Source organism: Halichoerus grypus, chromosome 9, assembly GCF_964656455.1.
Source record: "Halichoerus grypus chromosome 9, mHalGry1.hap1.1, whole genome shotgun sequence".
Lineage (NCBI taxonomy): Eukaryota > Metazoa > Chordata > Mammalia > Carnivora > Phocidae > Halichoerus > Halichoerus grypus.
The window spans coordinates 15,006,974-15,032,157 of NC_135720.1; the positions used below are offsets into that span (position 1 = coordinate 15,006,974).

At 42.7% G+C, this 25,184-nt stretch overlaps 1 protein-coding gene across 3 annotated transcripts in view; it reads right to left on the bottom strand.

The window, feature by feature from the left end:
• Positions 1–25,184, bottom strand: part of ESR1 (estrogen receptor 1) — a 361,147-nt gene that overhangs the window by 241,759 nt on the left and 94,204 nt on the right. Inside the window, exon 2 of one of the 3 annotated variants that reach the window (XM_036072959.2) lies at positions 20,210–20,731. In XM_036072959.2, coding sequence (XP_035928852.1) covers positions 20,210–20,661 — 452 coding nt within the window. In that variant the 5' untranslated portion in view covers positions 20,662–20,731. Of the gene's footprint in view, positions 1–20,209; positions 20,967–25,184 lie in introns of those variants that run through there. The other 2 variants (XM_078054566.1, XM_078054567.1) reach the window with 2 other exon arrangements.

A 25,184-nucleotide genomic window follows, 5' to 3' on the forward strand; every position in this document is an offset into this window, starting at 1 on the left:
CAAGAGGCAGGGGACTGTGGTCGAAAAGTTCTAGGCTGGGTCAGGATGCCTGGGTTCTAGACAAAAGGCTGCCAAGACAGCTGCATGGGCTTAAGCAAGTCACCAAACCTCTCTGGTCTCAGCTGCTTCTCTGTAAGAGAAGAAACCCCAACTATGTTTTCTAAATTCCTTTCCAGCTCTGTGATTGTAGGACCATGATTCTGTCCTATGCCTCTGACCAATAATACATCTGTGGCCAGCTAGAATTTCTTCAATGGATCTCATGAATGCACAGCCCATGTTTCAAAACTCTTTCCCAAGAGTAATAAAATGTGTGCAGATGAGATGGCGAGAGGCGGTAGCACTGCGTTTCAGCACTGCCTCCTTTGTCTGAGACTGATTCTAGATGACAAACACCCATCCCATCACAGGGAGCTGTCGGTGAGGGCCAGCGTGTTTCTAACCGCTAACATGACCTGCCCGCAAAAAAAAGTCGCTTCTCTAAAGGAGGCATGAGAAACAGGAGGGAAAATACTAGAGGGAAGGAACAAGAAATGGAGAGACAAAGGAAGGAGGGAAAGTACTTCTGTATATTTGACTTTCTCTTAGTTCACGGAACTCTACCAGCAATCCTTGAAGTGGGAACCTGAATAGAAGAAAATCAGCTGAGATATCAAAGACAAAGTAAGCAGAATTCATCTACTGTGTCTCTCTGGCCAGGCTAGCGCGCAAGGCTAGAAAGAGTTCCAAAGCAAATGATTCTGGAATAGGAGACAATTTGGATTTGGTTTAAAATGAAGAGAGGTTCTTTTGCACAGAATGACTTCATCAAATCTTTAAACATAATTAGTGACCAGAATTGCAACTCTTCTGAGTAGGGACCAACGGCTCTCTTAGATGTGGAAGTTAAAACTGAATCTTCGAGTTACTCTCCTTTGATTTTCCAATTCACCCAACAGGAAGCAAGCTCAAAGAGCAGCCCATTCTTTTGTGGATTTCTAAGAAGACACAATAGATCTCTCTGTGATGTAGCCGCGACCACAGCTGCAGATGGTTGTCAGAGGCACGAGGAACACGTGGGACATGTATCGAGCCACACGCCATATGGATCTCATGGCCAAAGAGGATTGGGTTGCTGTGCATGATATGCCTTTTTGGGGACAGCAATTCCATAAGTTTCAGGAAGTTTTGGAGTTCTGATGTGCTATTATTATCTCTTTGACTAAGGTTAACATAAGCAAAGTGCTCTCTAGAATTCTCCTGTGTCCCCCCCCCAAGCATCTTTGCCACAAGCATTTTCACCACATAACTAATCGCCCATGAGGCAATTTTGTTGTTAAAGATAAAATCACAAAAATCAGAAGAGTGACATTCATTAAAAAGGGCATAATGAAACATGAAAAACGAGTAACAAAATTAAAAAGACTTTAGTGCAAATTGAAAATATTTGATTACGCTCAAAATGTATAGTGGAGATTTATGCCAACACTGTGCAAATAACTGATTTTATTTTGTGGATTGCATCTAAGCACTTTTCTTCAAAGTTGTTTGAAGAGTTTTTTTTTTTTTTCTTGTTTGCTTGTTGATTTCGTCTCCTCATTGCACTTTTTCTTTTTTTGCTAGAATTTCCCCCTTCCTTAAAAGAGGCATCAGTTTCCCAATACAAGGATGCATATTTGTAAAGGAGCTTTGTTAATGCATTGTGAAAGCCTACACTGCTATTTATTCTTGACATATGTCACATGTTCATTGATAAGATATTCCAAAATTCTATGGGAAATGTGTGTTCAAATCTCTGTACCACTATATAGACTATTATGAGGGTTAAGATTTATATAATAAAAAATGGGAGTTGGGACGCCTGGGTGGCTCAGATGGTTAAGCATCTGCCTTCAGCTCAGGTCATGATCCCAGGATCCTGGGATCGAGTCCCACATCAGGCTCCCTGCTCAGCGGAGAGCCTGCTTCTCCCTCTCCCTCTGCCTCTGCCTCTCTCTCTCTCTTTCTCTGTCTCTCATGAATAAGTAAATAAAATCTTAAAAAAAAAAAAAAATGGGAGCACTGGGGCGCCTGGGTGGCTCAGTCGGTTAAGCGTCTGCCTTGGGCTCAGGTTATGATCCCGGAGTCCTGGGATTGAAACCCACATTGGGCTCCCTGCCCAGAAGGGAGTCTGCTTCTCCCTCTCCTTCTGCCTCTCCACCCCCCTCCTCTCTCTCTCTCTCAAATAAATAAATAAAATCTTTAAACAAAAATGGGAGCACTGTGTCAACAGAGAAAGGAAACCAAACTGTCAAACAAACCCAACTGTCAATCCATTTTTTTTATCTTTTATGGCAAAATTACTTTACAACCAATTATGCACTAAAAATGTTTGCAGCAAAAATGCTGGCAGCAAAGATGCTTACAGTCAAAGTACCTAGAACCCTCTGGAACACCTCAACCTCTTTCTCCTGACTCATCTCCTGCTGCTCCTTTGCCCATCTTCCAGCAACCAATTACGTGCCAGTTACTTCCCAACCTGCCATTAATTTCGCTCGCCTCAGGCCGTTGCTCATATTGTTTCCTGCCAAGAATACCCCTGCCCAGCCCTGTGAGCCTAGAGAAATCCTAATAGCATTCAGACTCAGCTTCTCCACTCTGCTACCTCTATACAATGTGCCCACATCTTCTCAACCCTCTTCTCCCTGCATTGCAATAAATGGTTACACAGGTTGTCTGCCAGTTAGACTGCAGAATCCTTGTGAGCAACATCTAATATATAGGAGGCAGCCAAAAAAAAATCTTTTGAATGTATTTAAATTGAATTCAGCGGCGCCTGGGTGGTTCAGTCAGTTAAGCGTCTGCCTTTGGCTTGGGTCATAATCCTGGGGTCCTGGGATCGAGCCCCAAGTGGGGCTCCTTGCTCAGCAGGGAGTCTGCTTCTCCCTCTCCCTCTGCTGCTCCCCCTGCTTATGCACGTGCACGTGCGCTCTCTCTGTCAAATAAATAAATAAAATCTCTAAAAAATAAAATAAATAAATAAATTGAATTCAAGTAAGTGAATTATATGGAACTATGTCATGATATCCTTAAAATAACTAGAAATACCTTAAGAGGTTAATAAATCAGCCCTGATATGTGTTCAACTGCCTACCCAAACTTCTCATAGACAAGAAGAGATAATAAAGCAAAAGAAATTTCAAGTTTGGATAAGTCACTTCCAGTTTGCCAGAATTTTCTAAACTGCTATCTAAGGGACTTTAGAAAAAGTTACTCAACATGTAAGTCACTCTGTGCCACTTTTCCCCCTTTGAAAATAGGAATAACAATATTTTCTGTAGCCAAAGAATTGATGACACTAGATAATGTTTCTGAAAAAAATAAATATACAAAGATCCTGAATCCAGATGCTGATGTGAATCTTTACTTTTTTTTTTAAGATTTTTATTTATTTGACAGAGAGAGACACAGCGAGAGAGGGAACACAAGCAGGGGGAGTGGAGGAGAGGGAGAAGCAGGCCTCCCGCCAAGCAGGGAGCCCGATGCGGGGCTCAATCCCAGCACCTTGGGACCATGACCTGAGCCGAAGGCAGACGCTTAACAACTGAGCCACCCAGGCACCCTGATGTGAATCTTTAAAACCTATTTTGAAATAACTATACAGTAGTCCTCCAATAAATGTATGACAGCAAAGAGGATTTTAATAACTATGTAATCCTTTTTCTTTTAACTATGCAATCCTTGACTCCTCTTTCACATGCTACATGAAAACTATCAGAAAATCCCATCTGCTCCCCCTTCAAAGTACCTAGCAATTCAAATTCTTGACATTTAAAAAAATGATGTTAATTTTAAACAAGAAATTAGTGTGGTTGTGTTTTTTTTTTTTTTAAGTCATCATCCTTTAGAAATGCATACAGAAATATTTACAAGTGAAATATAATTGAGAAAGCTAGGTACTGAACACATGAAGAGTCATTATATTATTCCATTTCTATGAAAAGTTTTGCAAACTTTCACAATAAAAATTCAGAAGGTATTCCTCTTTTCAAACCCTCTACTGGATCTCCAGCTCATTCAGAGTGAAAGCCAGAGTCCTGACAATGGCCTACTGGCCTACTGAGGCCTTACACACTCCAACCCCCAGCCTCCTCTCTATTCACCTCCAACCTCTTAACTCCAGTCATCCTGGCCTCTCTGTTTAATACACACCAGGTATGCTCCTGCCTCAGGGCCTTTTCACTGCTGTGACCTCAGGCTGAAATGCTTTTCACTGGGATATCCTCACGGTACCACTCCCTTCCTTATTTCAAATCGTTGCTTAAATCTCACCTTCGCAATGGAACCTCTGCTGATTTGTCTGATTTGTTCACTCGTCTACTCACCGTGCCTAGAACAGTGCCTGACATACAGTAGATGGTCAATAAATATTTGTCGAACGAACCAACGAACAAATGAATGAATGAGTAAACTGGGTCTACAGCCATCCTGTGCCCTGCCCTCCGGAACATCATGACATCCTTGAAGACCGAAACCAGGGATTACAGACAGGTCAGCAAAGGCCTGCCCTGTCGCCTCACCACCACAGTGGCCCGCGTGCGATGTTGGAAGGGCTGACCTCCCACACACGCAGCTGAGGAAGGCAGGCCTGGGGTTCTGGGGTCACAGCAACTCTCTAGAACAGACATGTGCACAAATTCTGCTCAGGATGGAGCAGAATTTGTTTTTAAAGGGCTTGGTTCATGTGTATAATCAAAACATGCTGCACATTAGACGTATATTATTTGAGAGAAATTTTCAGGTGACTTCTGAAATGATCTGATCTTGGAAATGGAATGAATAAACGCTGTGGAATGGGGAGGGTGGGGGGCGAACAGCTCCACTGTTACTCCCTGGGAACGTTAAGGTCTCAGGCTTCCCCAGCACAGGGTTGGCATGATGTCACTCGGAGTCTGTAGTTTCTTCTCACCTCTGGACAGCAGCTTCCAGTGCTTCTTCCAGTTTCTAGACAGTATCCTCTGGTGGTTTTGTCTAGACAGCAAAGTCAGAAGCAGCCTGAAATCTCTGGGAATAAGCACTCCGATTTCCAGCCTCTACCCCACTTTACTCCATCCTCATCTAAGACTTGGCCTTGGTCAGCGGCCTTGGTCTTTATTACCTTTATAAGTGATATTTATAACTTTTTATATTTAGCTCTGAACTACTTTTCCTGATTCTTCGGCTATAGTTCTGCTAGGTATAAGCATGCTATGAAGCCAAAAGCAAAAAACTCGAACAGACCAACCTTTGATTCACTGCCTTTCCATCCCCAGTTCTCTGCTCAAGCCTGGCTCACATCCAGTTGGGACAAAATCACTCAGCTGGGAGCCAGTGGCCTCGGCTGCCACCAGCTAAAGCAACAAGTTTCTTAAGCAGCTGAGAACCCTGGAGAAAAACCCATCCAGCCCTGCTCCAACTCTTACCTCCCAGCTATGTCTTGGAGTATGACTCTGGGAGTTCTTCAAAGTCCCTGGCTTGGGAGGGAGTAAAAGGAAATATTTCCAAGGAGTTGGAAATTCTCACTCACACTCCATTCCCTGTGGTCTCACTCATAAGTCTTCAGAGACTTTCCCCCCAGAAAATTACACACATACGGTTATCTGACCTATACTCGGAAGATTATTGGAGCATTTCCTTATCCCACTGACTCCAGCGCATTTCCTTTTTCACCCCATAGCCTTGATTTTTTTTTTTTTTTTTGCAATCCCCCTTGAATCCATGCATTGGAGATCCCCCATGCCACATACCATCCCCACAAGGCCCCACGTAGCTCGCTAGTCTTCCAAGCCACCATGGCCAAGCTCAAGTTCTCTGCTATCGACTCAGCCACCCCCAAACCAAAGAGGTGGAGAAGGGGAAATGTAGATCTGTTTAATATGTTATCTAGATAGGAGTCCTGCTTTTTCTTCTAAATCTTTCACACCCTAGAAAGCATGTCAGAGAATTATTTTTCTAAACTACTATTTTCTGAAATCTAATAATGTTACAAAAATACAAGAGAATCCCCCCCCGCAAGACAACCAAGTGTTGTTTCTATAGCACTCACTATATTACTCACTCAACAAAAGTTACCTAACTAGTAGCTCTTTTAACCCGATCCTACTTCTCAATTTTCTCCTCATGCAGAATTGTAATTTTGTAATACTACATTGTAATATCTGCCCTTGTCTTTTGTCTGTCTTTCCAGGTAACAGAATAAACAGATATATCATTCTGTGTTTATTCTAAACCTACGTCCTTAATTACAATGAATGACAGCGACAAAAGTAAGCGTGTGAGTTCTATCCTGGCCTGCCTCGTTTCCTGATAGGAAAAGACAGGCAGGCATCTGTGTACTTGCTAGAAGGGGCAGCCATAAAAAAAAAAAAAAAAAAAAAAAAAACCTTCAGGCTTCAAAAATAAAACACAGTAAACAGTGAGGCAACATGGCTAGTCCTTCCAGATTTAACCAATAAAAATGCAAGACGCCCAGTTAAATTGAATTTCAGATAAATAACAAAGAATTTTTTAGTGCAATATTGCACAGGACATAGTTACGCTCAAAATTTTTTGTTTTTTATCTGAAATTGAAAGTTACCTGGGCATCCTGTAATTCATTTGGCAATCCCAAATATGATGCTTTTACGAGAAGACAACAGAGATACACAAATCCAGCAGCAATTACGGAGTTGAGTTCAGGACAGTGGGGACCATTAATCATAACGGGCTTCACCGTGCTTTTCTCGTCAAGAGACAAAAGTCTGTTTTGGACAAAATTAGGCTATTTGTAGGTGCATTATGTCTTGAGCCAATGGGATATCACATTAAATTAATGTTCACCCATTTACTAAAATTACCTAGGAGGTTAAAAGACTAATGTACCTTCTGACTCACACAGCTTAGGTCATTCACGGTCAAGTACTATCTAGCAAAGCACCGTTAGGCATGTGGCTTTAATTGATCTTTCTCACTTTCTGTCCCCCTGCTGCCACTCTCTTTCCTGTAGATCCAATTAGAAAGTTTGGGCCTAGACTCTGAGAAGTTTAAAATGATCATTTTCCAAGGAGAAATCCTGACTTAGAAAAAGCCACCACTGAGCTAATCATCCTCTCTGGGTACAGCATCCCTTGTCCGCAAGGAGCCACCAGCTCCCAGAAAGCAGGGCGACCGCCTCTCAAAATATCACTGCCGTAATTTTGTTTTCAAGTTTGTAGTGGAAATCATTTTGCTGTGAGCATACTGATAGCACTTTCACAACCAGAAGTAAATACATTTGGTCTACAATTCCTCACAAAACAGAAAAGAAGGTAGCTTCTACCACCTCGAATTATTTTCCTTGCATACATATAAACACCATAAAATTAATAAAAGCAGATTTAATTTCTACATGATTCTCTTTACAGTGTTGTGAATTACATGATTAGTACTTCCTTTTTATATATTTTCACTGGCAACTTGAACAGCTAAAGAGCTGTTAAAATTCACTAAGAGTTCCATAACATTGAAAGAGTTAAAAGTGAAAAAAAATTACAGGTCTGTGTAATTATAAATCTTATCCTGATCAATACAAATTTCTACAGAATAAATGGTGTCACATGATCTTGGATTAGTACAGTTATAACCCTCAGCCACGCAAGCCCTTCTGTAACACATTTATCAGGAACAAGAATTACACTTAGGACATATGGTTCCACCAATTGCCATTCTTATTAAACTTACATTTCATTTCCTGGAACAATATTAAACTACAAGGGGAAAAATTTAATAGTAAACAGTATATAACCAATGTTGGGTTCACTAATTAGCTTCAAAGAAGACACATGTTTTTCAACGTTGGGACCATGTTTTAAAAAAAAAAAAAAATCTATTGTAACCTGGCTGCTGGGTCAAGCACAGATTGAATTTTTTTTTAATTTTGCCAATACTAAGGTGAAATATCTATTATGAAATAAATCAAGTTCCATTTTCACATTGGTAATTGTGAAACAAAAATAGCACCCAATCAACTTAGAAATCTGAAAGGAGTCGGTGTAAGTCCCCACAGAAATCTACTAATTCCTAACCTTAAAGCCCTGGACACAGGAAAAAGAAAAACAAGAAAAGAAATCTTCAATCACAAAGTAAATAAGATCTATAGTTATTAGAACTGAAAGAGAATGATCAAAATGTAAGTACAGGAAATACGTTTCCACTAGAGCCTTAAAACTGAAGTGGCCAACCAAGGTTACAAATTCTCACTCGGACCATTTGCCAGTTAAACAGATGGCCTGATGCTCACCTCCACCATCATTACTGTTCGGCAATCGCAGCATCAGGCATTCCTTCATTCCACTTGGCTTGGGCTTCCACTCTCTATGCTAGCACCATGACAGTGAGGACAGCATGGCCTCTATGTCCTCAGTGAACAGGGGCTGGTCATACCTCCACGTGTTAAGGATGAAGTCACGGCTGGAGGCGACATGCGTTCTTGTCCTGTTCTGCCTACGCTAGCTGACATATATTGGGGAAGCCACTTCACCTCTCTAGATTTTAATCACTTTGCTTGGAAAATAAAGTGGTAGGAATACATCGTGCTTATGGCCCTGCCTGGGTTTAAAATGCTGATTTCATGATTTTTTTTTTCTGTGTAAAGAGAGGGTTGGACTAAATGAGCACCATAATTCTGTCCAGATTTAAAACCATTGGGTAGGTTTCACATACAGAGAAAAAAGCATTAGGTTGCTATCAGGAATTCTTTGTAGGATTTTGTTCAATGGCGCCTTCTGATATTAGAAGGGAAAACCATCCCCCTACTTAATGGGAAAAAAATGTTGGAACATGCTTTTAGCAAGCATCACAAAAATAGCCATTTCCCATAAAACTAAAAGAAGCAGCCTGGGGACATAATCTAAGATTAAAGCATTGTCACAACTAACTATAAAAGTATTACAAGGAATTAACAAACCAACTGCCACGTAAATCGATCACTGATAGAAGACATCCGGTCAATTTTTCTGCATACTATAGTGCGTAAACTTGAGCTCCAGAGTCCAACCTATAGATACAGAACCCCTAATCCTCCATTACTGAATTATTACCAGCTGTGTGATTGTGGGCACGTCACCTGCCCTCTCTCACTCTTAGTTTCTTTATCCAAGAGATTAGAGTAGTATCAGTACCAGCCTCTTACCGTTGGTATAAGGATGCAACAAGATCTTCCACCTAAGGCTTTCAGCAAGGTCTGGTGCTCTATGCTCAGAAAATACTAGCAATTGGTATTATTAAAGTCATTTCTCTGATTCTTAACAACCTACCCTCATTTGCTTAATTCAACAGTTTGGTTCTATAAATTATCGAGCAGTTATTCTGTGGAAAGAACTGTCCTGGCAATGTAGGGAGTATCAGGGAACAAGACCCGGCTTCGCTTCACAGCCTCTCCTGCCCTTCTTTGCCTGGCTAAATCCTCTTTCCATTAAACCCTTTGGACCTCTGCATTCATAGATGGGGGCCCTCCATCAAGTTTTCCTAGTAGTCTCTTCTCTGTGACAATTCTTATTCCATTGTTTTTTAATCGTCTCTACATTTATCATCCTCATTAGTTTATCAGCAACTTGACCACAGATAAGACGTCTGATCGCTGCAGCTACCATAGAAGTCAGTACATGAGTGACATTTAATAAAACCTGCTGAGCGAGTAAATATATCCATTAATAAATAACTCTATTAAATTACTCTAAACTATAAAATTAATAAAATTCATAGACACGTTTACCTGCAACCATCATGAAAGGCATTCTATGGTGATTTCCATAACGGAAGTACCCAGAAAAGGTGCCATGGGCTCACTATGAACATGTGAGAGAATGCTAGGTGGAAAACCCAGCTGGTCGAGGTTGACATTTGAGCTGACCTTGACTTCTGGCCTAACAGAGATGGGACAAGAAGAAAGAAAGGTTCACATTAGAGATGGAAATGAGTGTGAAGAAGTGGGAAAGTGCCATTTAAATACGGCTTTGAACAGGAGCTTCATGGATGAGAGGAGGAGTTTAGTCTGAATCAAATTACAAGGGCTTTGAATGCCACACAATGGAATATGCATGTGTTCTTTGACTAGTGAGAAACCTCTGAAGGGTTTTAAGCAGAGGAAAGATCAAATCAAGTATACACTTTGGGGAGCAAATTGAAAAATCAGAGTTTGAAAGCTTGAAAGCTGAAAAGCCAGTCGGAACCTATTGCAGCAGTAATAGAAAGCTGGCCATATGTATAGAACAGAGAGAACGATGTGAGAGACATTTGAGAAGAAAATTCTTGTCTGTGTGTTTTAAGATGTTATAAATGACCGATACTGCATTTCCAGGAACTATAGCTGTTCAATATAAAAACACTAAAACCTGTGAACACTTCTCCAGGTTACCTGATAAGTTTGCTAGCCATTTCTCAACGTCAAAAGCAGACTTCTTAGAACAGGGTTGGACTTGTTATAGAAAAGCAACTTTGGGAGGGGAGGTGGCGCACCTGGCTGGCTCAGTGGGTAGAGCGTGCGACTCTTAATCTCCAGGTTGTGAGTTCTAGCCCCATGTTGGGTGTAGAGATTACTTAAAAATAAAATCTTTTTAAAAAAAAGGAAAGAAAAGAAAAGCAATTTTGGTTTCATCAGTCACAACTACCGAGCACTAGAAGCAAAGAAAAAGAACCAGAAAGCCCATCACCATTGGGGTGATAGTCCCTCAATGTGTGGGGCCTAGAACTTATACTGCAAGTCCTGTGGGCACTCGAGGAGACCCATGTTCACTTCTGAGCCAAGGAGTTGCACTTATCCGTATTCTGAGATTTCAAGGACATGTTTTCAGCTCATGACTCTGGGCAGTCACGTGAGGAAATGAGCAGCCATGAGAACTGAACAATGTGTAAAAAGCCTCACCAAATTGCGCCCTGGGCGTTCATGCCCATTTCCCTTACCGATAAAGGAGTCTTCTAAAATGCAAAATGTGGGGGGAAGGGAGGCCTGGATGGGGGGGTGCGGGGGGCGGGGGGAGGGGGGAAGCATTCAAAACAGCACACATTCTCTTTGCTGAAAAAAATTCTGTAAATACCTCATGACAGAAAGAGTACAGGAGGGGAGCTTTAACTACGTCTTGCACATCAAAGACTCCAGGACACTTTCCAAACACGCAACTGGAAATTTAATGCAACCAGTTAACTGTACTGATATTTAGGGCTTTAAAGTTGTATAAACAATGCTAGAGTCTGGTGTGTGGCAGCTATCAGAATTAAAGGAAAAAGAACCCTGGGGTGGGGGAGGAGGGAGGGGTAAAGGCATCAATCACCACTGATTATCTAAACCCTCAACAAAAGTCTACATCCTGAAGGCTAACCGGCGTAGGTGTGTGTGTGTCCTAATATTCTCCTTCAATTTGTCTACTTTGCATCTAGTCAACATCCAATGCACCTTGCCTACTTCAAATCTTCTTTTGGAAAGATGAGGAGGAGAAATTAATGTTACTGTCATCCTTCTTCTCAGCACGCCGTTTACCCTCTGCTTCTGAGACCCATGTGGGCCCGATGAACTGAAGATGTGGAAGTCAGGCCAAACAGGGTTCAAACAGTCCTCCAAAGGGTGAACACACCAAAATCCCCCGGGTGATTCTGAAGTCATCCTTGATTCGAATGTGCAGCCAGGGTTGAAAATCCACTTTTGCAGATGCACTAGAATGTTAGCTTCTGTCCGTCTTCCTTCTCCGCGTTCCTGTTTTCCAAATCACAGAGAAACACCTTCCTTGCCCTCTGTCCATCATGGCCTCTCCACAAACTGCTTACCTCAACTTCAACTATTTCCCTCTCTGGGACTGCTCCAGTCCACAGTACTTAATATCCCTCACTCTTTTTATTGACTTACTTATTTTTACTTATTTGGAGTTTATTACAATTGCTTTGTTCTGTTTTTCTAGCATAGCACCTGGCACAGATTAAGCATTCCAAGAAAAATTAGCTTCCTGCTTCCTTTAGGTTGGAAAATTTAACTTCTACTCACAATAGGGTATTAAAGTTGGTCCCTTAAAGGCAAAATAAACAAATATAGGGAAGTCACAAACATTCCAGACTCTTAAAGAGCGCTTATATTCACCTTCTTCAGTGTAGAGTTGCCAATTCCCTCCTAAAGGAGTTACAAAACTAACGGCTTGCTATGTGCCAGGCATGTTTTAAAAGCTTGATGTCTATGAACTCATTTAATCCTCACAACAACTGAAAGATGTAGGTCCTACTTTAATTGGCATTTTACAGATGAGTAAACTGAGGCACAGTGAGCCAGAGATTACAACTAGGCAGGAGTCAAGTCAGAAACATAAGCTGCCTGCCTCCCAAACCTGTGCTTAAGTCACTCTATTACATAAAAGCAATTCTCATTATTTGTGGTAGTTATGACTTTCAAATTTCCACAAACAGTAAATTAGTGAATACTAAACCACTGCTCCAAGGGGAAATACAGCCCTGTATTTCTTACAAGCCTCTGATCATACCATCTCCACCAACCAAACAATACGTAGCCTCATTTCATGTGTGTTTCTGTTTAAAGATATCTTATTTAACATATATTATTGATTCATTAACATTGAACTCACAGCCAACAGCATTAGAACTCATGCCCAAAGTTTATCTAACACACGTGTCTTCTACAGCCTTGATCAGACACGTCACAGGCTTCTGGCACTCAGGAACATTAGCCAGCACTTCTGCATTATGCTTGGGAGTCATTTTCAACAGCAAAGTCGCCAACAAAAAGCAAAAAAAAAAAAAAAAACGTGGCACTACACAGACTGAACAGGACACTTGTTTATAGTAGAAGAGCTGACACAAGAAGGCAGAGTATCACCTTGTTTGACCTCAGCCGGGAGCACGCATGTCAGATGACTCAAATTTTTCACCACTCTGCCCATGTCTGCGAGTGACTGAGGAAGTGCCATGAGTCCTGATTGGGGGGTTACCAATAAATTTTAGCAAGGAGGCAAATTCGTAAATATGGAATCTGCAAATAATAGGAATCAACTGTCCTTGGGATACCCAATGGACTCCTTTCCACTTTTATTCCTGGGGGAGGGGGTTCACAAATTCCCCACATTCCTCCAGTCCCATCTAAAGATCCACTGCTGGGGTGCCTGGGTGGCTCAGTCGGTTAGGCGTCTGCCTTCGGCTCAGGTCATGATCCCGGGGTCCTGGGATCAAGCCCCGCATCGGGCTCCTTGCTCAGCGGGGCAGACTGCTTCTCCTTCTCCCTCTACTGTTCCCCTTGTTTGTGCTCTCTTGCTCTCTCTGTCAGATAAATAAAGAAAATCTTAAAAAAAAAAAAAAAGATCCACTGCTGAATGGCCATTCTCCCAGTAAGCAACCTGAACGAGTCAGTGTGACTGGTGCTTCCTGCCTACCACCAGCCATTCACTCAACTAAAAGCTGCTCAGGACATCCATGTGCCATGCCCTTTGCTAAGAGCTGAGAGAAATGCAGTGAACAAGATATGGTCTCTGTTTGGACCAGTGCTCAGGGATTCCTCCTATTAGAAATCAAAGAGAGTTCCAAAGGTCCCAAGAGTTTTTCGGATAACTACAGAAAGTAACTTCTCAATGTAACAAAATTGTATCTTGTACTCAAATTAGAAGGTACATTCTTTCTCTGTGAATTGCTTGAAATGTTCCTGCAGAAATAAATACAACCATTGGTAAGGTTGTATTGAGCCCCGTTCCAAATTTCATGAAAATAACAGATGAAACAGGTCAGTAAAGAAATAAACCAGAAAAGGTGTAAGAAAAAATCTGGGAATATGCAGATGGAGCAACTAAAACAGGAAAAAAGAAAAAAGCAGCAAGCAAGCAAGCTTGATAGGAGAAAAGAAGCCAAAAGGAGTTTAAAGACCATTAGAAAATAATGCAAAGAAAAAAGAAAATACGAGAATGGACAACTACTAAAAAAAAAAAAAAAATCAGCAGAGGAAGTATGCCAATGTAAAAATTACTATTTCTAACATCATTTAGTTGCAGGAAATTAAAAGAAAATTGTCTTTTACTTTCAGGGTCTTAGAAAAAAATCTCAAGTCTTTCTATGAGAAAAGTGAGTCCAGTTGCCAAGAACACTGCCCAGGAAGTAATACCCAGCACACTCGCACCGCTGTGGGGAATAGGCAGGAGCCCCAGCCCGAGGGTGCAGCCTGGGAATGGGAGCATGGAGCCGGAGGAGGCTCTGGGACCAGACAGCTCTGGAGCTTTCCAGCTCAATGGACGTGAGAATCTGAACACTATACTGCGGAGGCCATTCACTCCCCGCCCTAGGAACTGACAACATTTGGGAAACTCTCAAAAAACAAGAACCCCATCTGAGTTTACCCAGGACTTATTTGGATATCTAGTCCCGAACATTTCTTAATTAGCTTTTTTTTTTTTAAAGATTTTATTTATTTATTTGACAGAGAGAGACACAGCGAGAGAGGGAACACAAGCAGGCGGAGTGGGAGAGGGAGAAGCAGGCTCCCCACTGAGCAGGGAGCCTGATGTGGGACTTGATCCCAGGACCCTGGGATCATGACCTGAGCCGAAGGCAGTCGCTTAACCGACTGAGCCACCCAGGCGCCCTCTTAATTAGCTTTATTAGCTTTAAGTAAACTTCTATAATTTTCCCAAAGCATAATTCACAGAAAGTAGAAAATTACAAGACAAAGTAGCGTACTATCTCATCCACAATAACACATTTCATTAAAGTAACTGTTATGGGAGCAGACTGGAGGACCCAATTTTGTCCCTCCAAGAAGGAGAAACCAAAAAAAAACAAAAAAAAACTCCAGGCTTGTTTGGAGTTTTCTTTTTAAATTTTCTGTGTAGTACTTATTAGATTTATGGTATTAATATTACTGATAATATCATTATTGATGTTTTGACTATTTCTTAAATTATAACTACACAAAAATACGTGAAGTACATTAAAAGGATTTGATTTCTGCATAGGATAAACATCTTCAGACTCTATAACAGGCATCCAGAACTACTACCAACCCCAACTGACGCCAGTACTTTCTTTTTTTTTTAATTTTATTTTATTATGTTATGTTCTTGCCAACACCATCACCATCCTCATCCTCACCACCACCACCACCACCATCCTTATCCTCACCACCACCATCACCTCACGATTCCTCCTTCACACCATCGTTAAATCACTTACGAGTGTCAGTCATACCCTTTCTTATTTGAGCTAGCTTCTTGAAATTATTACTTTACCAAACTACATAAAATTTCATCAGTTGGGACCAAAGTAGTTGTCTTTTCTATCTTTCTTAATAGGGTCTAAACATGCACACGTGACTGAAAGTGTTGTCAATTAATGCGAAGCTTCCCTCATAATTCCTAATAACGTTCTCCAAGGTGCAGAGCTCAGGAATTAGGATTTCTTCCCTCCTGAGATCAAGAATATGATTCTTCGCCTCCAGCCCACTGAAGTCCTCAGATTTCAGAGGGCAGCAGGGGGGTAATGTTTTACAAGTGGAGCAGGGAACAGCTTAAACGTACCTTTTTTGAAAAAGGGCATTATCTGTCAATGTATTGGCAGAGTTTAAAGTATAAAACAAAACGATTTGATGGCTTTGATGGGCTGCCTGCTTTCAATGAAATCCCTCACAGTTTCACTTTGGTTGGTTTGTGTTCGAGTGGCTGTATTTTGGGGATTTATAAAGCATCTTTCTCCGGAATGTGCATCTTGGTTCTAAACAGTTGTGGCCATTCTGTGTTTTCCTTCTTCAAAAAGCAAACGGAGTCTTGGGATTAAGCTAAATGACTACTTTGTCCTATCCATTCAATGTATCCTGGAAAAGCAGGGAACACACTTTTAGCATGCTGTTCCTCTCACTGGGTTCTTCTAAAGTTACATTAAAAATAATACTGATGTCACAGGAAGGAGTCAGATGTATTCGTTTTGTACTGAGTGTGTATTTTAGAAAAAATGTAATTATAATTTGTATATTTCCTCATGTAAAACTATTTTCACATAAGCAGGGTTTTGATTTTTTTAATGTATCTATAAATAAATGTTATTTATGATAACCTAGGCTGCAAATAAATGTTGCAGATGGTGATAAAGATTTTATTTAAATTTCACTTCCACAGAAAATGATTTCACATGATCATTAATTTATATTTGTAATGGAACTCCTGACCACTTAAATCTGTTCTTTCCTACTATCTTTTAGCTTACAGAAGCACTGGAATGAATATTAATATGTGAAAGAAATAATGAAATGCTGAATGCTTGTGTAGTTATGTACTGCTTTCCTATACACTATCCCACTTGACAAAATTATTACTACGTTATCATTAACAGAAAGTGTGTCATCTTTTATAGTTTTTCCTGATATCTGTTGTTCTGTCATTGTTGATTTCTTGCCCCTGTCTTTTATGTTCTTAAAACAAGAAGAAACCCAAATGCTAAATCTGAATTTTCCCAAATTAGGAATGTCATATCCTAAATATATTTACAAAAGCAATCCAAGGATCCATATTAACTGAGTGCGAGAAAGAAGATTATAATAAGTGGTAATTATCCTGCGGGGGCTTTCTACCAAACAAGCCACATGGAGTAGGTGAAAATGAAATGGGGATTCAAGATGTGAATCCATTTTTCAACCTAAAATACACTCAGTCCCAAGGCAATATGTGGCTCCTTCAACTACTCTTAGACCAACACAAAATGTCAGGTGAACAGTAACAACTTAAATGAATGAAAGTAAGAACAGAAATAAAGGGTGCTAAAATATCACCTAAATACAAGGAAAGAATTGCTGGAAACTTGCAAACTAGCTATTCAAATCTCTCCCTAGAAATGAGCCTTATTTAAAGTTGAGAAATCGTTTTTAAATGATCCCCAATGATCGCACTACTCATTCAAAATATGCATACAGCCAGCAGAAAAATTACTAAGACATTGATTTTGATGCTAAAGATCTGTGTGTATGTGCAGTTTGGCGGGGAGAAGTGGGTAAAATCTAGCTTTTAAGAATACTGAGTAGTAAAACTGAAATGAACACAGAGCACTAAATACTTAATTTGAATTTTTAAAAACATGGTGGATATAATATGTTTCATTCTTTAGTTTTATTCAAACCTCCTAAGTCGTTTGAACACTCAAAAGGAACTGAGGATAAGATAACTCCCAGGTGCCTTCATCATGAAATTTTAGGTAAGACACATCTTGGAAAGTCACAACTGGCCCGTTTACAAATGTATTCCCTCTCAACAATTTGCTGGGACATGTGACAATCTTTCTCACGTTATTGTATGCCCAGAGCAGTTTTATCTATTACATTTCTTTATACATAGATATGGCTGCATATTGTGGCCTTTAGAAGAAAGTAACCATAGTATCTTTTTTTAAATTTTATTTTATTATGTTATGTTAATGATGTGAACTTCATGTAAATTCTCTGAACATCCCAGTGGGACATTCAGGTAGACAATCCACATGACGGCACCATGTTACAAATGGAAAAGTTAAGAATCAGAAATAATAAACCTTAATCTAACTGACCTGAAGACACCAGCCAATTTATAGGGAGAAAATAATATAACGACAATCAAAACACCTTTTTGGTTTGTGTAGCTAAAACAACTAGCCACTTTCCTAAATTTCGTGTTTCATACCAAGCATAACATGTTAGGCCACTAATTTTCAAACGTCTACGGTAAGAAATACATTTTACATCAGAGTCGGTGCATATAAACGTATATAATTAAAACAAATTTTCAGGAAACAAAACCTACCCTTACTAAATATTATGCACTGTGATACTTTCTATTATATTCTTTTCTATTTTATTCCTTAAAAAAAAATGTTCCAGACTCACTAAGCGATTTCATGATCCTCTGGATCATGACAAGCAGTTTGAAAACACTGCTTGCAACCCCCAAAACTTTAGTAACTACTGAAGATAACGGAAGGTTTCTAAAAGTGCCTAATCAATTTTTTTTTCTTTTTACCCAGAGTTATTCAGACAGGAAAACTGAGAGGGCAAAATAAATAACATCTGTCCATTTGAAACAACACTTATATAGAACCATCTCTTCCTCCCTGGTTACCCAGAGGCATGATTCAGAGCAAAGAGTAAGGATGTTATAGGAAATAAACTACAAAGAAAAAATCATTCTAAAACTAAGTTTCCACATGGAAACGCATGTGTATGAGTTCTTAACTTTATTATTAAAGTTCCATGTCATTTTTTTCATTATTCTAAATATATTTGAATACCATCTAATGCAAAAAGTTTAAGATGGGGCATATTATAGTAATATTATTTGCCACCGGGATGATGAGCAATTTTGAATTAAATGTGGTCTCCTCTTTATTTGACCATGCTCACTTTGTAATTATTAGCAAGGCAGTAAATAATCCGCTGAGGAGCAGTCTCATTAGTACCCATTGAAATTCAGTAGGATTAATTTGTAATAAAAGAACTGAAAATTAAATGAAAAAGAAAATAGTTTCTGGAGTCCACCATAAGGTTATGGAATTCACATCATACCAAGTGCCTTCCTTCACATCAAGGAGTTTAAAAGGTTGTGTGAATAAGCCTTAATCGTTATATTTTGTTCTAACACTTCAAAAAAAAAAAAAAGTGAGCAGAATAAATCCCTTTTCTTTCCACTTTAACCCTGAATTAAAACAAGTAAAATTAATTTGAAATATGCCAACTTTCTAAAGTTTTGTTCATTCTTTGTCTTTGAAGTAATAACTCAGTCTGAACCTGTTTGGCTGTGGGATGCTCTAAAATCCTTTGAGGAGGCTGAAGGATATGGGATACGTTCAGATACCCCAAGAGTGTGCCCTTCAGTATCCTCTGGGGCCAACCTGCACCTTCTTCCTGTTTCTTCCGCTGTATCTCTGGAACTAGAACACTGAATAGGAAATGGTCCACAGTGTGCAATGCAGAAGGGTCCAGGTGAGGGAGGGAGGCAAATCCAGACACCAGTGTGCAGTCTGGCTGTGCCTAACTCAGCACCCAGCCACGTGGGCGCCCTGAGAACTCCCAAACCCACCCCAGAGGACAGGTGGCCGTTAGGTGCCTAGGGCACAGGTGTTCATCAGTATCACCCACCTAAGCCCTCCCCAGGTCCATCAGGAAGAGAACACAGAAACTGTCAAAAGGGGTAGTAGGAGAAGGGAGGGGAGGAAAGTATAATCCTTGGGGTTTGGGGATGTAAGGACCCAAAACTGGCCACTTAAGTCACAAATGCGTTTCTGTATGTGCTGGACTCCTAACACTTCTACAGCGACTAAAAGGTGCACAACCGAGCTGACCCCGCACACCATTCCCGGGGCACGCTCTGCCGGTAGGCCAGAACGTAATTTAGCTGGCACGAGGGTTATTTCAAAACACTCTTCCATATGGCATGTTTTAAACTCACAAGACACCTATAAATTTTCGGCTGTCAGAAGTCATATGCCAGCAATCTGCTCCAACACGTACCCAGCCAGATAACTCAGAAATCAGAAACTCATTAAGACATTCAATTCCTCTATTGCTCTTTTGAGGAGAACAATTCAATCCCAAAGCCTCGAACTTGGGATGGAGAGAAAGGAGGGAAAGTAGGTGCAAGCACTGCTTGCTACAACAAACAAAATCATCGTCATCATAATAATAGCGTGCATATCTCCAATCAGAAATTGTAGATGAAAGGAAATCTTGCGAGCACATTAAAACAATTTCAATTAATAATAATAATAATAATAATAATAAAACTCTGAGCTTCGCTAACCAACCCTACGCACCTCCAGCCTTAAATACCAAGACGGGACATTCACTAGGGACTCCAAGAGCTTTGTGTTTATTTGCTTTGGGGTGTTCCCCCCACACACACAAATAACCGCCGCTTTGTACGATTTTCCAAAATGAGTTAGGAAGCCCATGGGTTTTCGGATCTGCCGCTTACGCAGATGGTAGGGGGATAGAGAATAGAATCTTCTTTAAGCTGCCAGGCGAGAGAACTTGGCTCTCGAAAGCAAGATCCACAAGTCCTACCCCCCCCCCCCCAGCCCCACCACCACGCCACCCCACAGCCCGGCCGGGCCGCGAGTTACGCGGCTCCTGCGGCCGGGCTGCCGGCTGCCCAGCCCCGCGGCCTACGGCCTCCCGCGAGCTCCCGGCCGCGCGGGCCCCCCTCGCTCCCTCCCGCCCGCCGGGCGCGCAGCTGCCACCCCGACGTGGCGCGGCGGGCGGCGCGGGTACCTGTAGAAAGCGGGAGGGCCGGCCTCGCGCACCGCATAGCCGCTCGGTTCGTTCTCCAGGTAATAGGGCACCTGCTGGCCGTGGGGGTGCAGGAAGGGCGAGAGCTGAGGCGGCGGGTGCAGCAGCACCAGCGGGCTCGGAGACACGCGGTTGAGCGGCGGGAAGCCCCCCAAGCCGTTGGCGCCGAACGCCGGCGCCTCGGACCCGGAGCCGTAGGCGACGCCGGACTGGCCGTAGACGGGCGCGGAGGCTGCGGGAGCGGCGTTGAAGTCGTACGCGCCACCCTCGGGATAGTTGTACACGGCGGGCTTGCTGCTGTCCACGTATACCTCGCCCAGGGGCCGCTCCAGGGGGATCTTGAGCTGCGGGCGGTTCAGGGTCTCCAGCTCGGTCCCTTGGATTTGATGCAGCAGGGCCATTCCGGGCGCTTTGGTGTGGAGGGTCATAGTCATGGTCAGTGGCCGCGGGCAGGGCGCGCACCGTCTCCCCGCGCGGCAGAGGGCTCAGCAGCCGACCGGCCACCTGGAAGAAGAGCACAGCCCGCTGTTAGAGGTGGCGCAGCGCATGTCCCGCCACGGAACGAGTTCTGGCCCTGCCCCGGGAGCCGGCCGGTCCCGTGGAGCGGGGCGGCCAGACGCGATCAAGTGCAGCCGGGCGCGAGTGCGCTCAGCCAACTCCCGGGCTCGGAGTCTCCAACTTTAAGTACCGATCTCCCGCGCTCATATGCATTACAAAGGTACTGGAAGCCGGCCAGGGGCTGTTGCCTTGCACTGACATTGGTTTAAACATCACTCCAGGCGCAACTCGTTTTGGAGCGATCCCAAAACGCAGCTTCCCTGAACTTTACTTTACTCGTCGCTGCTGGATGGAGGCTAAATTTCACTGCCGGAGGGCGGGGGCGCAGAGCGATCTCCTAAAGGTGGCCCGGGGAAGACGAGGTTTAAAACAAACTCGCCAGACTCATCCAGAGGCCGGCTTTCTCCACCGTGCTGCCTTATGTGCCCCATGCCAGACTCCTATCTATCTCTGTTTGTCTCTCTTTCTGTTTGATCCACTCTCCTAGTTGGCTGGAAATATGTAGTGTGTACATAGAATGACCCTGGGGAGGACCACTCTGTTACTGAGATATGGCAGATAGAATGGGGTGCTCAGTTGCATGTGCAACCAGCCACAGACAGCTATATTTAGCAGCTGCAGGGACTGAGAGGAGACATCTGGGGAGAGGGGGGGCGAAGATTCAAGGTGTACCTATAGGAATGAGCTGCACTTTGCCAGCAGCAGAATGGTGCCAGACCTGTTTCCTCAGCGGCAAAACTCCCCCCAAGTGGTCCCTTCGAGCCACGACCTTCTGAGATGCTCCCAGCCTGACTTGTATGTTTGTGTTGGACCACAGTACTGTACTTGCTCCCATTATGAATTCTCATGTGAATGATGATTCACAAAAACCTTTGGTTAGGCGCACATGGGTGTTCGCGTCTTCCACAGGTTATGCAACCAAAACTTCAGAAAGCTAAATATGAAATGTGACCTTTTCATACGAAATGTAACCTCAGTTCATTAACCCAATCTTTGGCCACTATGTTACACTGTTGGTCTAACCAACAAATTTTGAAATGCAATGCTCCATTTCTGTTCTTTATTCCTGCGGTTCGACCTTCTCCATTTACTTCACTCTGATATGCAGAATCAAATATTCAGATGAAAAAGGAATAGAAAAAAGTTTTGAACTGAATTAAAATCTAAGCATACACACACAAACAATATATGTATGTATGCACACACACGAGATGTGGTAAATCTACTGTGCACCCACAGTCCCGGAGAGTTTATACTTTTTAATAAACTTCCTTTGCCCCAGCCTAAAAGACTCTGATACAACTATATGATATGACCATTAATGCTTTGCTTTAATTGCTATCCCAAACACCCAACAGATTACCTAACAAAATGTTCGTGACACATATAAATGCCACGGTTGCTGTTACTAACAGTAATTTCTTAAAATTTTTTTATACTAATAAGTATACATTTTACCTAGTTCTTATAAGAACAAACAGACCATTTTTGGATACTATGCAGATGTAGTTGGTTTAATATGAAGACAAAATTGAGCTTAGCATCAATAACCATAGATTGTAAGCAAAGAAAGGGTTAAAACACATTAGGTGAATCACAGATATTTCTCTTTATGGCCAGCAACCATCACTTTCCAAAGCAATTTTTTACAGATGATTTCGTTTCCATAAATCACACTTTCAATTTTCAAGTGTCTTTTTTAAACACAGGCAAAAGCCCTTCATGGGGCTCTTAAAAACCTGCACCCGCCAAATTACACATAAATTACACAAAGAATCCTACAAGTCCTGGAAGAAAAAGGAGATGCACACATAAACCCATTGAAAACAACAAATCCTCATCTCCCTGCTAGGATACAGACACTGGCCAGAAAGGTAAGTTGCTTTCTCAAAATGCTAAAGCTACAAAGAGAGAAATCAAAACAATCCTACCCTGCTGGATCAAGAGCGTCTTTCCAGAAATGTTCCATGGGCTTGTAGTAGTCGAGGGCTGAGGCAGGGAGAAGGAAGGAAGGAAGGAATGTGCTCGCATGTGCGTGTAGCTCCGTGTGTGTGAGCGAGGCAGAGCGTGTGTGGATGTGTTTGTGTGTGGAATGGCAGGGATGCGGGAAGCAGCCAGTAGGCAGGGCACTTGGCAGCCCCTCCCGGCAAACACAGCAGCTGGGCTGCTGTGTGGAACTGGATGAATGGCAGTGGGGAGTGAGGAGAAGCTTGCTCTCTGTTCAGGGAGAGCCGAGTGGTACAGCTAGAGTGATTGTTATTGGGGAGAAACAAAACCCCAGTCCCATTTGCTCCTTATCCTTGGAGCCTGGAAAGTCCCCATGATTTCTGCTGCCACCCTAAGCAAGAGGGAAAACAGGCTTGCTGTAAAATCATAAGCTTATGGCTAAAATAGAATGCCAGTCAAAAGTGTATGGATATCAAGTTTACAAAATGTGACATGGGCGGTTTATCCTGAAGAATATAATTTAACAATAAAAGCCTTCTGGAATACACTTGGATCAAATGCCTTGCTGGCCCCAGTGGGTCCCCCCTCCCCAAGTCTCTGAACAGACCCACTATTGCCGTGCCTCCGATTGCACCAGGAAACCAGACTTTGGAATAAATGTTTTGGCATTCTAGGGATGTGTTTCCAGCTGAAATGTAATACTCCTCCACCTCGTTAACCAAACCCACAAACCTTTCCACGAATAGCTCAGTTGACTGCTTTCTGTAAACATACAGAAAAAAATTTATTATTAAAAGCCTGGGGTATGAAGATAAGACAAAGGTGGGTACCTCCGTTTTAAACAGATATTAGGCTTTCTAGTTGTACTGGCATTGGTCACGGAGAGTGGGGGGGTCTCTCATTTCACAGTGGTGCCCTGGATGGATCCACCTGGTCCTCAACTTTTCTCCCGACCATGGTACTAACACACAATAATAAGGTGCTCCGTTTTTGCCCTCACCCAAGGTCCCAGGACACGTGACACCTAGTGGAACCCTTGTTACCAGATATTAGTCATGGCCTTGGGTATTAAATGACTCCAATCACAATGCCAGGAGCAGCCAGTCTCTGGCCCTGGGACCCTATGCAGTTACCAAGATATAATGAGTGGCTCTCCAGAATGGTACAGAGAAAGAAGTAAAAAGTTATATAGAAAAGAGTTACAAGAATGTTAATGTTGTCATATTGCAAATATACATTTCATGCTTTCAAAGACCCCAAACATTGCAATATTGGAGCAGAGAAGGGCTTCCTCCACAACTGGCTATAAAGACAAATATTGAAAAGACAGTTACCCTTTGTAGGTGACAGTGGTGAATCCTAACTCCTCCTTAGGTCAACAGTGGCCACCCATGCACTAGGCCAGTCCAAAAATGTGGATGTGCAGGACGGAAGAAGGGAAGGCAGGAGAGGGGGAAAAAAGAAGGAAGAAAGAAGGAGAAATGAAGGAGACTCCGCAAATAATCTTCATAGACATTGATTATTCTGAGACCAGCAGTCAAGGTTAGTCCACTAAAGGCAGTTTTTCTTGAATGCTTTCTCTCCAGCATTCTCTTCCCTCTTTCTGGTCAGATTCATCTCCCAGGCTTGGGGACAAGGCTGGGAGAGGTACTGCACCTTGCCAGTTTTCCTTTACTGCTTCTGGCAAACAACCCCCCACCCTGCCCCATGCAGTGGGCTCCCAGCTCTCCCCTCGGCCCTCTCCACGCGGTCACAGGGCACGTGCTCCCCCCACTGCCACGACTGCGGGCACTGGGAGGTGAAAAAGGGTCGGATGTCTCTCTCTCTAGTTCCAGCGCTGAGTGCACCCCCGGACCCACTTTTCCAGTGTCTCCTGGGCATTTCTGGCTGGCTCAAAATGTGAGTCATCATTCTCTCTCCCACAAACATGACGAGTCTTTCAACTCTGGGCTATGAACAGCATCACTGTCCCTCTGGTCGCGGTCGCTGGATGACAGTCTCTCAGTCTTCTGAGCCAGCTGTCTGCCCCTCCCTGCCCACTGCTGAGCATTCTAGATGTGCTCCCTCTCCCTGTTCCTCCACTGTTTCCATCAGGCTTCTTCAGCCCGCATTACCTGACTTGTTGTAAGAGCCTCCTAGGGACCTGTCTGCCTCTTTCTTCCCCTACTTCTTAAATCCTACTGCTTTTTAGCTCCTGGGTTCTTACTGCTCCAGGATCCATCTTCTGATGACCCGCTTCTACCTTTTCCCCAGATCATAGCTCCCCCAGGGGTTCAGGTCTTCCTCCTGCCCCCTGTATCTCCTCCCACCTGTAACCCCGTGTTGCAGCCAAAACAAAACGCCGGAGCTCTGAGCACTCACAGCCTTCCTGATGACATTCTCTCTGCCTACAACCCCTGCTTGGCTGGCTTGTCAGGGGCAAGCACACTCTTTTTCAAGGTCCAGCCCAAAT